Source organism: Strongylocentrotus purpuratus, unplaced genomic scaffold (assembly GCF_000002235.5).
Source record: "Strongylocentrotus purpuratus isolate Spur 01 unplaced genomic scaffold, Spur_5.0 spur5_scaffold_1, whole genome shotgun sequence".
NCBI classification, from domain to species: Eukaryota; Metazoa; Echinodermata; class Echinoidea; order Camarodonta; family Strongylocentrotidae; genus Strongylocentrotus; species Strongylocentrotus purpuratus.
The window spans coordinates 36,579,428-36,594,685 of record NW_022145594.1 but is presented as its reverse complement, the minus strand read 5'-3'; the positions used below and the strand labels follow the sequence as shown (position 1 = coordinate 36,594,685).

Below are 15,258 nucleotides of genomic sequence, written 5' to 3'. Positions count from 1 at the left end.
CGGCATATAATTACATATTTTGAAAAGTATTTGGTCCTTTCAAAAAAATTATTTGCTGTTATAGGTTGATCTAATGGTGCAAAATAGTTGACCAAGAAAAAAAATTCTTGGCTGTTTATTGTTTTGTTTTTAACGGCCATTAAGGTGAGTTTTTCTATTGTGTACCCTGATTGTAAAACAACCCTTAAATATATTCACAAACAATGCAGATCCAAAGCTCTAAAGCTTTGATGATTGATGACCAAGTGTCCCCACCAGCCTCATCACACCACCTTACAATATGCTTATATATCACAAACCTTTGAATAAGCATACATGCCTTGGCTGATATCAGAATTTATCTCATATGAAGTTATATTTTTTCCATGTTTCGCAATTTTAAATACTGTTCTTTTAATCTAAATACAGTCAAACCTGTCTATAGCGACCGCCCAAGGGAAACACAAAAAGTGGTCTTTGTAGACAGGTTGCTTTAGTACATGTTTCAATGAAAAACCATTTTCAAAGTGAACAAAACGTGGTCTTTATATACAGGTGGCCACTAAAGCAGGTTTGACTGTACCTTGTGTGTTTCTTTTAAAACCCGATATATCTACTTAGTAATCACAACAAATTTTGATTCTGATCGCTACTGCAATGAAAGTTTGGACTAGTCACAGAAGGTATAGGCATAGTATGTTAGCTGTAGTACATGCTGAAACAAACCCTTTTAAAAATGTGATCGTACCAAGATATCATTCAAAACTATAAGGGCATAATGAGAAAGACAACAACTACTCAAAATTGTTTTAAACAGATACATAACTTGGACAGAGCATTCAATAGTTTTTCCAAGAAATACCACAGAAATAAAGATATTTGAGGAATTACTAGGTCTATTTTGATCAGAATGGGCTTGCTATGAGGTTCTTACACATGTACTGTTCATGTTGATAACTACGCTTAAATCAACTCTACTACCCTCAGCGGTAAAAAGTAGTATGATTACAAACTAAATATCAACTTTTTAAAAAGCATGCAGTGTTTAGAGTAAGAAAAGAAAAATTGTTTTAAAAAAAATATTTGAGCTGTATGTTGTGTAGAAGAATTTTTAGAAAGCCATTTTGTTATTCCAACATTTTTTTTTAGCATGATTCTTTCATCCTGCATGAATCAAAATGGTGTGTCCCATATTCTATTTCTACTTTTACCACATATTTTGACACTTAAAGGCATGATATTGGTACTAAACATTGTCAAACATGGATATAATGAATATAATGTCAAATTGAATAATATACCAATCTGTGCCGAGATGCTCATGTGTTGATTGTTTTTCATTGTTAAGAAACGTTACTTATGATGGGCTTATTTTTTTCATCATCATACAATTTGGGGAAACAGGAACCTAATTTTTATGACCCGGGAGGGAGTCATATCGGAGACACAGTCACATTTATCCTCTTAAATCTGCATTGTGTACATTACATATGGGTAAATGTCTATTTTGGCTGTGCACTGTACTATCATTCTTGGCACTGCACAGTAACCCATGATTAAATTCTATACATTTATTATCAAAGATGCACAAGGTTCTAGACTGTTAAGTCAGGACAGATCTTGGAAAATAAATTATTCTCAAACATATTGCTTAGAGGAGAGGAGCCAGCTTCCATCCGACCCACCCCTTTTAGCAGAGCTGCCAACCATTACGTTTTTCCCGGAATTATTCTGTTCTTTTCCTCCAAATTACGTAATACCACCAACAACAAAAAACCCCAAAACTATAGGTCCAAAATATGGAAATAACAGCATGAAGAATGGACATTTCTGCATTAAAAGTTTGTCGCGTGTGGCTGTAAGTTTCGTTTTAATGAATTCCTTTTTTGTTGCTTAAAATTCCTTTTTTTTTGCCATCATGGTTCCTTTTTTTTTGGGGGGGGGGGGTTGCACAAGGTTGGCAGCTCTGCCTTTAGGTGTAGTTATGGGTCAAGAGCAGAAATTGGGAATTCAATAAATGTTATGAGATAATAAGGGTTTAATTGTAAGAGTAATGCTCTCCTGTTCTTTGATCCCCTAATACTATGAAAAAAAAACTATTAAAACAAATTCTAACAGGTATTTTTTTAAAACTTGATGTCGATACCAAATATCAACTACTACTGCTATAGGTAGTGGATACTACTACAGTAATACTACAGTAAAACTACCATTAATATTAGTATTACAGTTTTTATGCAATTGCAATATGTATTGGATCAATTTCTTTTTGAATTTTTCGTAAATCTACTGCGCAAAATGTTTCTTACTCTTCCTTTTTTTCTAATTCTTCATACTTCTTTTTATCTTTCTTATTTTCATTTTGTTTAAGTGACGTAACTTTAGATCTTGAGTGTATATATTCCCAAAGAAAATAGATTATTAGCAAGAATGAAATAGATCCACTTACTTGTTACTGATACAGAGTTAACAAGCAGTGTTGCTGTTCTATGTTACAGGATTGTTTTCCTCAGATCAGGAAGGGAAACTTCAGGTTCAATGGAGATGCTCAAGATGACTTGGACTCATTTCTTTACGCCCTCACATGTTTGCAAAGGTCAGTACAGTAAATGTGTTTTTTTTTAATCGATAACAGCATGTATACTTTTCATGTGCCTTTATAGAGCCTCTAATGGTATACTAAGAAAATATATAATTATGATATATACCACAGCAGGAAGCATGTGATAAAGTGACACTGTGTACCTTAAACAATTACAAATTTCTGGTCTGACAAAACTAAATATTCGGTTACAGCTTTATTGAAGAACAAATCCTACTGTAATGTGCTATCAACTTTAAATTTGTAGATTTGTTGGCATTCCTGGTTTTTCTTTGTGTGTGTTCTTGATATTTTTGTTACACTGTAGTCTCTTCCTTTTTTCTTCTTCTTCATTCACTGATCAAAATGTTTATTGAGACAGGTAATTTCAATAATACCAATAGTATTTGATTTTTTATCTCTCATCTTTCAAACAGATAATAAGAAAAAATGTGTTTCCTTTACAGCTTAAATGACTCAGATGGCTTGGACAGCTCAAGTGACTCAGATGAGTCGGAAAACTCAGCTGACTCGGGCAACTCAAATGACTCAGATGGCTTGGACATCTCAAGTGACCCAGATGAGTCGGAAAACTCAGCTCACTCGGGCAACTCAAATGACTCAGATGGCTTGGACAGCTCAAGTGACTCAGATGAGTCGGAAAACTCAGCTCACTCGGGCAACTCAAATGACTCAGATGGCTTGGACAGCTCAAGTGACTCAGATGAGTCGGAAAACTCAGCTGACTTGGGCAATTCAAATGAATTAAACAATTTGGCCGACTTGGTTTACTCAAATGACTCAGACAACTTGGCTGATTTGGGCAACTCAATTGACTCAGACAACTTGGTTGACTTGGGCCACCCAAACGTTACTAAGTTTACTAAGTCATGTAGGCCAGATTCTTCCAGTCAGATATCACATTTAACCAACTTTTCATCTCTGATCCAAAGTACAAGCAGTACCGGTAGTGATAAAGACTTTCATGTTGGCAATACATCGAACACTGTATATCAATTGTCCCAGACAGACAGAGAAGGTAGCAGCAGTCGGAGCAGGCCTTATAAGAGGAAAGCTCCTTGTACTCGTTCAAGAGTTCCACAGGATGGTCCTGAAATCCCAGAGAAGCAATCAAAGTATGAAATCTAGTTTTTATGGTATCGTAGATTAAGACATTATTCCTCTTTTAACACTTCATCAAGAATGTGTGTACGTATTATACAGGGCTCCACACTAACTATTTATGGGGAAAAGAGGTCCAGATTTAACTTTTACAGTCTGTATGCATGAACCCTAAGTAAAAACTTCCAAATTCGGAGGGTCCAGACCTAGATTTTTGCCGGTCCATGTGTCCCGGCTGCGAATTTGCGATTCCCAAACCATTCAGCTATGGGAAACGTTTTGAGCAATGTGATTGGTTTAAAAAGTTATAAAGACACGCCCACATCGACGCGAGCCATCTCATCATGGCGGTGCGAAAGAGTCTGGGGCCAAGTCCGAGTGAACCATCAAATCTTCAAAATGATTTTCCAAATCTGCATGTAAGTAGATATTTAGACCCTGTATTTAATTAATTTATTATAAAGTCGCCATGATCAGATCCGTGTCTATGACTTTTGGAATGATGTTTGCATGAATGGTCTGCACATAAACAATGGATAACAGTGGGCCTGTATGAACTTTATGAGTCTAGATGTCTATGTATAAATGAGAGCTTGAGTCTGAGAGGAAAAAAAGGGTTGCAGAGAGGCCCAGCAGTTGTTCTAATAATCAGAGTATGATGAAAGGATTAGGCATTACACATTCCTACGCTATGTTGTTAAGTACAATGCACTTCACACGCGAGCTAGCTACAGACACGTACAGGCTCACTGTTATCCATTGTTTATGTGCAGCCCATTCATGCAAACATCATTCCAAAAGTCATAGACACGGATCTGATCATGTCGACTTTATAATAAAATAATTAAATACAGGGTCTAAATATCTACTTACATGCAGATTTGGAAAATCATTTTTGAAGATTTGATGGTTCACTCGGACTTGGCCCCAGACACATTCGCACCGCCATGATGAGATGGCTCGCGTCGATGTGGGCGTGTCTCTATAACTTTTTTAACCAATCACGTTGCTCAAAATGTTTCCCATAACTGAATGGTTTGGGAATCGCAAATTCGCGTCCCGGCTAGTTTGCTGGTTTTTGGTCCTGGACTCATAGCTATATATTTGGGGTAAAAAGGGGTAATTTTCGGCAATGTTTGCAAACGTTTGAATATTTGTAAAAAGGAAGTTTTCATCTTTTTCACCTAAATGATGATTACAGTCCACTATTTGGTGTTAGTATATACATTTCACGAGAAAGGGATCATAATAATGTCACAATGCTCGAAAGCATGTGAATGGCCTATGTAGAAGGTAATGCAAAAATTAAGATACGTTTTGTGAATGTGGACTCATATGTGTATGCAGTGATGTACCAAGTATAAGTGTATCGTTGGCTTTTACCATTTTGTTTCAGGAGATTTGCATGCAAGGTATGAAATATCACTCAACTCTCACAAAGTTAGCTATGTCATATATGTAATTATCTTATCAAAATGTCACTATATTTGTCAATCTCATTGCACATGTTCAATAAAAATATGATTTGAGAATCTGTTACCAGAAATGACCCGGATGTTTAAAGCCATATTGCTCTAGGTATCATGGCAGCGAACTTCAAATAATTCAATATGTTAGTTAAGAACTAACTTTGTCTTTGTTATTGCTTGTACATGTGTATTAAACTACATTCACCAGTTCTATATAATAAATCCATTTCGAGAAATATTTTCTAGCATTTTCTTTACATCACTCCAGTGTATATGTAAATATGCTGCTATCATTTTAAGATACATGTCTCTTTTGTCGATGTAACATGCCTGAGGTTTTAATGTAATATTTCATTTGAAATAGATTATTGTTTCTACATAATTAACTACATTCATCAGTACTATGTTATAAATTCAGTTGAGGAACTGTTTTCCAGGATTTTCTTTACATCATTCTAGCGTACATGTAAATATGTTGCTATAATTGTACGATGCATGTTTATTCTTTTTGTATTCAGTACTGGATTTCAATAATGTTGATGATATATATACTCCAGGCCTTTCTTTGCATCATTATGATCATGATTATGCAATGGTATGATACATGTATATTTTGAACTTGTATATGTTTGCCATACTTGCCTTTTATATACGTTTTATATTGTAGTGAGTTTGCATTCCTGATTGGCTTATAAGATGCAACATAGACAGTACTCTTATGAGCATTCTGTTACCTTGCCTTTTGATCACCATCCTCTTCTGATTAAGTGATGTCATTTTTATAATCCACTCTGATTTTCATAATAGACAATGCAAATCGAACTAAAACAGGTATGTATAATGGATGATCATGGATTACTGACATGAACTTTGCAGTGCCTTAGATATTTTAACATTTTGATGAAAAAAGGAGGCAAAAGATTGTGCTAGTTGTAGTTTGATGGTGGTGTATTTGTGAGTATCATAATAGCTGAAATGGTGTCATGTGACACATTTATTTTATATTGACTGGACTTGAGGGGAACATCAGAAATACTGACCAAGCAAAGACCATATCGCCCCGAGTAGGAGGGCAATAGGGTCTCAGCGTGGTCAATATTTCTGATGTATCCCCGACAGAAGACCTGTCAATGTGATTATTATTACCTATACAAGGCATTATTTTTTACAAAAGATATACACCTTTGGTATCAAGCATGATTTTTACTCGCGTCTGTTTGCCGGTCCCTCGATTTCAGGTTATTCTGGCAGGTATGTAATTGTGACGTTAGTTGTTACCGCGCAAAAACTTTAAAGCCTACACTGGCAAAGCGCACTGACAAGAATGGAATATGTCAGAATATTGCCCTTTAATTTAGTACAGTGGTCTACGGAGAAAATCCGGAAGACATAGATTTCATACATGTATCTAAATTATCAATCAAATGATCTAGCCACACTATTTCAATAGCACTGAGTGTATTATTTTAAAAAATGATGTTAGATAAGTAATAACATGCATTAATAACTAGGTAAGTAACTACTATAAATAATTATATCAAAGATGATAATAATGATAATATATGTAATAATTATAAAGCTCATGTTGATAACCTTTCTGATGGAATTGATTGTAAGGATGACCATACAGCTCGAGTATTTTGTATATTATGTATGTATTTTGTCTCATTATGTGTATGTTAATATTGTATTGTACCAAACAGTGGAAATCAAATTTTCTGATATGGACATAACATCATATACTTATACACTTTATACTAATAATATGTCATAAGAAGTCATGATTCTAAGGTGAATAAAAAAGGAAGATTTAAATGTACCTTCTGTATCACTGATCTCTTTGTCCGATGTGAAATCTAGGAGAGACATGGGAAAACGAACTTGAAGGGAGAGAGAGAGAGAGAGAGGGGGGAAGGGGGAGCTATAGGGAGAAAGAGAGAGGGAGAGAGATCACAGAAACAGATGCACATTTAAACTTTAAAAGAGAGTGACCTAGAGAGAAAAATAGAGAGGAGCAAAAAGGGGAGATGCTAATAAAAAGAAAATAACACTTTAAAAAGTTGAGTGAGAGGGGAGATATTTTTTAAAGGGTGGATTGAATAGAAAATAGCCAGGGACAGAGCATGGAAAACGGTGATAGCTAGATGACTTTGGAGGGAGGCTGCATGAGAAGATAGAGTAAAAACGAAGGAGAGAACGGGGAGGGAGACAGATTGATTAATAGAGATAGATACCGGGATAAATGAATGGTAATGGGAGGGTGGATGAGAGAACGTGCACGAAAAACGTAATAGGGTGAAAAAGAGATAGAAACGTTAATGATTGTAGAGAGACTGAGAGGAAATGTAAGTTGAGGAATTTAGTGAGAGGAGCAGAAATATGTGAGATATGCCGGGGAAAATAAACAGAAACATGGAGGAATGGGACATGAGCTTCAGAGGGAGAGAAAAGAGACAATAATGGGGATGAGTAGAAAGATTGAGAGGAAGAAAGAGAGAACAAAATTGTGAGAGATACCATGAGAAATGAATGGAGTTGGATGAGAGAGAGAGAGGGAGAGAGAGCGCGCGAAGGGGAGAACCCTGTATTACAGAGAGATGAGAAGGAAGAGAAATATAGGGGGAGCCTGGCAGAAATTGGGGAACCGTACCGGGACTGAAAATATAAACTAACAAGTGGAGAATGAGAGAGAGAGAGAGAGAGAACGAGAGAGGAAGGTAAAAGAGATGATTAGAGACCGAGAAGATAGATAGGAAGAGAAAGAGAGAGAGAGAGGGGGAAGAGAGTGACCCGTAGTGAAAGAGAAAGTAAGAGAGAGAGAGAGAGAGAGAGAGAAAGAAAACAAAAGAGACAGAGAAGCAGTCAGTGGCATTATTTAATAAATGAGCGTTCTATATTTGTTTTCATCTTTAACCCTCAATTCACAGAAAATTTCACTGACGGGTAATCTTCCTTCAGACCTTCGAGATAGGCTGCATAGCCCTCTAAAGGCCCCCCAACCAAAACAGGCTAAAAAAAATGGAGGAAAAGGACATGTAGAATAATTTTCGACGGAGATTCTGAACATGACAATGATTTTTCTTAGAAATCATCAATAATTCTGGAATCTAGTTTTAAGGATGACGACTCAGACCGCTCAGAAAAAAAAAACCCAGTTTCGAAGTTGTATTGCGCAACTGTTTATGACGTCACTGCAGGAGCCTTTCTTGTGATAAGGAGGGTGATTTAAGCATCAAATGTCTTTAAAAAGGCAAACTATGATATTAATTAGGGAAAAAAGACATTTATCCGAAAAATAGTATGCACTTGATAATCCCAGTACGTTTCGTTTATGAATTACAATGATATTGCAAGATTCTTAGTTCTAGGACAAATCGGAGATGCCCGCAATGTCGTCAAATGCGTCATCAAGGCCACGTGACCGTATTACCCTTTTTTTCGAGGGGCGTAGCTCAGCAAGCGTGAGAACTGTGAAAAATGGATGGTTATTATCATTTTTTGGTCAATACAGAGCTTTTCTGAAAAATGAGAGGCTGGAATATTAATAAGTAGAGGTGTATTAATGTTTTAAAAGGCTATGTCAGTTGGGTTAGAGTGGCCCTTTAATTAACAGAAGAATTGGAAGAAGAAGAGCATGCAACCAAAGGCGTATACGGAAAAAACCAGTAGTTCCGACAAATAATTTCCCCTTAATTCTGAGATTTACCGATTAATATTATTGAAACATGTGATTGAACAATAGACACCCAGATAACTTAAGCTCACTGCATCGTTAAAAATTATGAGCCATTAAAATTATCTTGAAATTATTAATATTTCTCTCCACATTTCGCAGTTTCCTTCCTAGCCATTATTGGGCTAGCTCGCCATTTTGATTTTGATAATAGTAGTACAACTTGTGAGATACCCACTGACATGTTTGTTAGTTACAATGTAGGACACTCACCCGTGAAATGCATGACAATAGTTTCCCAATATAAACTTCTTTTGTAATGCATTCATGAGAACGGATGTTCAGTTTCTTTTGTTAAACAATTATGTAGCATAATTATGTTCTCATAAGGACGGTTTATAGAACAAAGGGTTGTCTTGGGAACCACTTATACGGATGGGGTCTACGGGCCCGTTTAAGGGCCCCGTCGGGTTGCAGGGGCAAGGGAGTCCAGGGGCAGAGATAGCCGTCATTCACGACTAATAGAGAAATCATATCTCTTTATCTCTTAAAAACAATTTGATATAACAGTTGTTTTTCGTACTGTTCGTAGGCCCATGTCGAGCCAACTCATCGAGACTCTTACTTCATGTAATCTTGACATGAGTAAGAGTTAAAATTAGACTCCTTCCATAATTTATTACAATTACTATCTCTTTCCGGCTCTAGTCTCTTCTCTCTATGCATAGTCATGTCACAGTATTTGCTTATTCACTTAAATATTCAGTTACTTCAATTACTCAACAAAATCCCTTCCTCCATTCATCTCCTTTAGCGAGACTTAGACAAGACATAAACCTAGGTTTAAATTTAAACCTAACTTCAGAATACGGGCCCCTGATATTATTAGACATAAACAAACTCTAAATCTTTACCATAATGGGTTTGATGATGATGATAATTAATGATTAAATGTGTATTAGGTCATAATTATGGATAGTAGACAAAGTGAGCATTACACAAACTGGTAAGTAGACCGACAGGCAATTGGACCAAATGAGTGATAGACCAAATTCGTTTTCACTGGCTGCCTGCCGTAGCAACAAACGGAATTGACAAAAGACTTAACTCCGTTTCGTTGACGATCAGACATAGACGAAAGACTCCATGCATGGATGATTGTCACATTAAGTCTTTTGTCAATTCCGCCAAATGTCTTTTTGGTTTCCGTCCTTTAAAATTGCTTTTAATCACTCATGCGTAAAATATGCATTATATGAGTTGCATCAAATGAAAGACGAGGATCTAAGCTTTACAAATATGTGTCATTTATTAATTATAATTGTGATTTAGTTATGATAAAATATCGATAATTCTCGGTCTCGTTTTTTCTGGGTCGCACTGTATAATAGATTATTATCTATATAAGGCTTCAAAGTGGTACAATACATCAGTGTATTTAATATCTATAGCGCAGTACCCAGATGACAGATCAATATTGTTTTCGTATTGCTCTGTAATCCGGGAGCTTCAACTGTCGATACAATATTGCTTGATTATCGAGTCATTTTTTTTAAAATTTCGCTAGTCAGCCTGATATAGATAATAATAATAATATAATATGGCTTTGTTTTCGTGTGATACTATATAAATATGGCTCTCGCTATGAAAATGTATTCTTGTTTCAATTATTCACCCCTCCCAAATAAATGAATGAGCTCATTGTCCTTTTTTGTGTATACAGTGTACATGTAGTTTTTAATATCTTCAATTATCTTTGTCGATCCTCCCTTACACGCACCCCCACATAGTGCGGTGTCTCCTCTGATCGTGCGACCCAAAAATACACCCGTATTGCGAGGGTAAGAGGGTGATTACTGATTACCAGATAGGGGCCGCATATTCTAATACTGGTCTGATGTACATGACATAAACATCCGCGAGTTCAGATCGTCGGAGGTTGCATTTCCTTAAGCGACGTAGCATGTACAGACGTCTACTTGCTTTGGAGACCATCGAGGACACGTTAGAATTCCATTTCAAATCGCGTTGGAGAATGATGCCCATAATTCTAAGACAGTCAACTTCCGGAAGGGGAGATTCAGCAATGTGCAACACAGGAAAGACAGGTGGGCATTTAGCAAATGAGAAGTTCATCACATTTGCATTTTGGGGGATTAGGTTTCATGTCGTTCTGGTGACACCACTGGAGAAGATGATTGAGCTCCGATTGGAGGTTAGATGGTTGATTACAAGGGTGCACCTCAACCAAGCTCAAGTCATCAACGTACTTCCATCTGGCTTCAAAGTCAATGACAGCATCATATACCCCTTGCCCATTTTAGAATGGTAAAATGTTGCATTTCAAAACTTTAAAAAGGACACAAATACACATTCTTTCTGTCTCTTTTCTCGTTTGTTTTCTATCATTTACTCATATCTCCATTTCTTCTTTATATCTGCTGTACAATAAGGAAGTTTACAGATAGCACATGGTACAAATATCCACAGATCTTTAACACATGGAGAAGTTCCACTTTGAGCATATTAGAATAATAACTGCCAAAGTCCTAGATGTGCGTCATGAATACCTTTTGTTTGCCCTCTTGAAAAGAATACTTCCACCTGCGTATCATAGAATGTACCGTTGGTGCATAAATGAATAATGTAACATAACTTTCATGAGCGCATATCCAGTATTCATCTCTGTGGGTTTGACCTTTTTGGTACAAATGACCTTTATCTGCCCATGCGCAGATTGTATCTATGAACTGGCTTATACATCAAGAACGCATATCTGATCACCCCAAAGCATTTTTCAATAATATACCACCCCCTCCTCCCAAAAGGGGGGTATTACCAGGGAGACGTGAGTTTTTACAGCTAACCTTTATCGGTTAATCACTGTACTGATGAATAGCTTAGCAACTTTAAATGTTAGTAGTGATCGGGTAGGCCCTATTGTGCCTTGACTAAACTTTACCAATTCTATACATAAAACATGTCCTCAGTGAGTTAACTGGATTTTAACTTTATGTCGACCATATACACTCAGTCTGTTATTTGAAACTATTAAGAGAAATACATATCCAGGAGTTTGCAGCATATTTAATTATATATGCAATAATCGAATATATATTTAATGGCGGCCATCCAACAGAACTGGTGCATGAATAGAGCTCGACAAATTTTCGTACATATTGATTGTGAATAGTGTCACATGCTGTGAGAAAAATGCATATATTCAGTGTCTGGGATTTCAGCCTTGGACCTTTTGCTATCAACACAATCAGTGGCAAAGTGTGGGCTCAATCATTGGCGGGGTAGGAGGGAGGGGGAGGGGGGGGGGCACCATTCTGACCCGTCAATGCCCCCGACCTCTCGTTCCGTTCATCGTATGCTATTCCGTTTGGCATGGTCTTTCACCATTCGAAGTCAAGTTATTTTTTTTTAATCATTTGGCCGCCGTAATGGGTGGCCAAATGGTTCAAAATGTCCTCTGTGTGTTTTTAGAATCTTTAGTTCTTCTTTTACCTCCAACCTTTTGTCCGTTTTAAAAAGTGTCCTTCTTTTGATCAACTAACCTTTGTCTTTTTTAAATTTTATATATTGTCTGTTTATGACTGTTCTTTGTTTGTTTGAAGTAATCACGCTAATTTTGAACCATTTGGCCGCCAATAAACCCCTCCCAAGAAAATGAATTAGTCCAACCACCAGAGTGTGGATGCTGTAACCTAGTCCACTTTCATATACAGTACATGGATTTTTTTTTCTTCTTCAATTGTCTTTGTCCTCCTCCCCAACACGCACCCCCATATAGCGCGGTGTCTCCTCCGATCGCGCAAATCAAAAAAACAAATCCGTATTGCGAGGGTATATAAGAAGGAAAGGAAAGAACTGTATCCTTTGTCTCCTTTGGGCGTTAAAGGTGTGTTATATTCTCTGCTGATTTGGGTGCGTGACACGGAAACAACCCAGGCAGTGGACTAGCTGTGACCATGTGGTCTGGTGCTCACTTGCTCATGCGTACTTCACAATAACAGCATCTTGACTCATTTTCATTAATTATTCTCTATAAGGTAAGAAACCTGTTCACACTTTCTCTAATATATGTAATACTAATGGAAACCGCTGTTTGTATTATATATAAACATTTTGATACACCAATGCGATATGTTTGTGCAGAATATGATCTAAGTATAGTATAACCTCTATAGAAGTACATACTACATGTGTTGCAGTTAACCTCATGAGAGTTGGAAAGCGAGCGTTGATTATTGTCTAGGTTTCTCTCATTTGAAAGCCCTTTTCTTTAAAATTACTCCATCTCATGTAATTGTATAACGTTTGTTTGTTAAAAATAAAAGAGTTATGCAGTTTTTAAGTTGCAATCAGTCAAACACAAATTGGCAACAATGTGACGTATATTGCGAGCTCCCCTCCCATTCACTCTGTACTAATTAAAGTAACTCAGAAATTTCGATTATTCCCTCAAGATTTTCAATCATACATGCACCTTCAATATGATTATTGGAAATATGTTATATACATCCCTGTATGGACAAAAATATATAATCCCTCCTAAATAACGACGAAAATGAAAAATTAACAAATTCAACATTTAGAGCACATGGGAGGGGAGCTTGCAAGGTACGTCACAGAGTTCCCAATTTTCACTTAAAACTTTCTCATTTTTAATTTGAATTGGCGTAAACTTTCACTGACCTGTTCTTCTAATTTTTCTGCTTCTATTAACTTGATATCATGGTGGACTTCCCTTTTAAGATAAACTTGATACATGTATACAGTGAGGGACCAAAACTGTATGGTATTGTAGTCAAAGAATATAGATTGCAGGGATGATTGTCAGTCTCTGAATAAGAAATCAGAGATATTAGGGAGTACATACGTATATGGATGATTAAGCCAACATTCATATATTGATAACCTTTATATTCCTTGGATGAGTACAATTTACGATTAGATATATTTTTGGACTGTTGGATGATGCAATCCAGATGACAATTAGTGTTTTCTCTCAAATTGCATTATAATAGTGACTTTATTTGGGAGATTGAATAATTGTTAGTCTAGTTTGCAGACACAATTTACCAACGACTTGTCAGCCATTGTGTTCTTAATTGTATTACTGTTAGTAGTATACACTCTGTGAATAATAAGTAGTAAAGAGTTAATTTGATGTGATGAGTTTGTCTTGCAAAACTGATGTATTGAATGTATTGAATGAATGGAAAATTATATAAGAGTTTTGGTAGAATCATGGTCTTATACTCTCTCTCTCTCTCTCTCTTCATCCTATGTATTTCCTCTTTATTTTGTCTCGCGATATAAATGAACATGGATATTCGCACATGACTGTATTAGGGTAAAGTTAGGCAGAGTGAGGAAAGATCTACGCTTTCACAGACTAAAAATAGTCACATTAACTGTTCATTATTATGTGGTTAGATGGAAATGCTATTAAGTATTGTATTACAATGTTTTTATTGAAGTTTCACACTTGTCACCCCCTCCCTGATCGGGCGTTACCAGTGGTGTAGATACGGGGGGGGGGGGGGAACGGGGGTGGGGGTACGTAACCTTCCCTATTCGTATCCGAAAGATAGACACAGAGTAAAGTGGCCAAAAAATAAACATTGTTACAAAAAATGATCCTCCCATGGACCTGACACATGGTCCTCCAAACAGAGGATAGGATGCAGCCATGACCAACCTTAACGATGTCCGTCTTATTACTTTGTTCTTTTTTTTTTTTTTTTTTTTTTTTGGGGGGGGGGTACTTTTTTTGTTCTTCTATTTCTGTTTTTGTTCGTCGTGTGTTGTTAGTAATGTTAATTTCTTGTCTCTTTTTTTGTTGCTGTCTGAACCATATTGAACCGTGTTTTTTTTCTTCTATAAATGAATAACAGTTGATTTTATTTGTATTCAAATGATATATTTTTAATATACCATATAATATTATTTTGTTTAAATTTAAATTATATACAGTTGCATGTTGAGAATTCATGTATTATTATATTCAGTATGTTCACCAAAATGATTTATCAGTTGATAATCAATTATTTATATAACTTGTTTAATAATGTTCCAAATACGTTAATGAGAAAGGAAAATACAAAAATACATATGTTACATGACCAATGAAATCACTTAAAACTAAAAAGAATGATAGGGATGATGATAATAATAGTAAAAGTTATAGTAATAATATCTTCTAAATTGATGAGGTAACAGCCGTAAAGCAGCGTTTATATATATTATTTAACAAATTCGATAGTCAAGTCTGGGTCTCGAAAACTAGAGGCCTATTTAAGTTATTATTAAAGTAAGCGGCCCTCTCAATATAGCGCTTTTGGTTTACCTGGAAATATATAGCTTGGAAAATAGCGTGTGGTATTGTATTGATAGCAAAAGTTTGAAGGTTGAAATTACAG

At 36.1% G+C, this 15,258-nt stretch overlaps 1 protein-coding gene across 1 annotated transcript; it reads left to right on the top strand.

The window, feature by feature from the left end:
- The first annotated feature begins 1,944 nt into the window (after window positions 1-1,944).
- On the top strand, window positions 1,945-4,051 carry LOC105444805 (clumping factor A-like). The gene is made up of 2 exons (XM_011679515.2): window positions 1,945-2,575; window positions 3,028-4,051. The coding sequence occupies exons 1-2, from the start codon at window positions 2,469-2,471 to the stop codon at window positions 3,707-3,709; spliced, it is 789 nt and encodes a 262-aa protein (XP_011677817.1). The 5' UTR covers window positions 1,945-2,468; the 3' UTR covers window positions 3,710-4,051.
- Window positions 4,052-15,258: the final 11,207 nt, after the last annotated feature.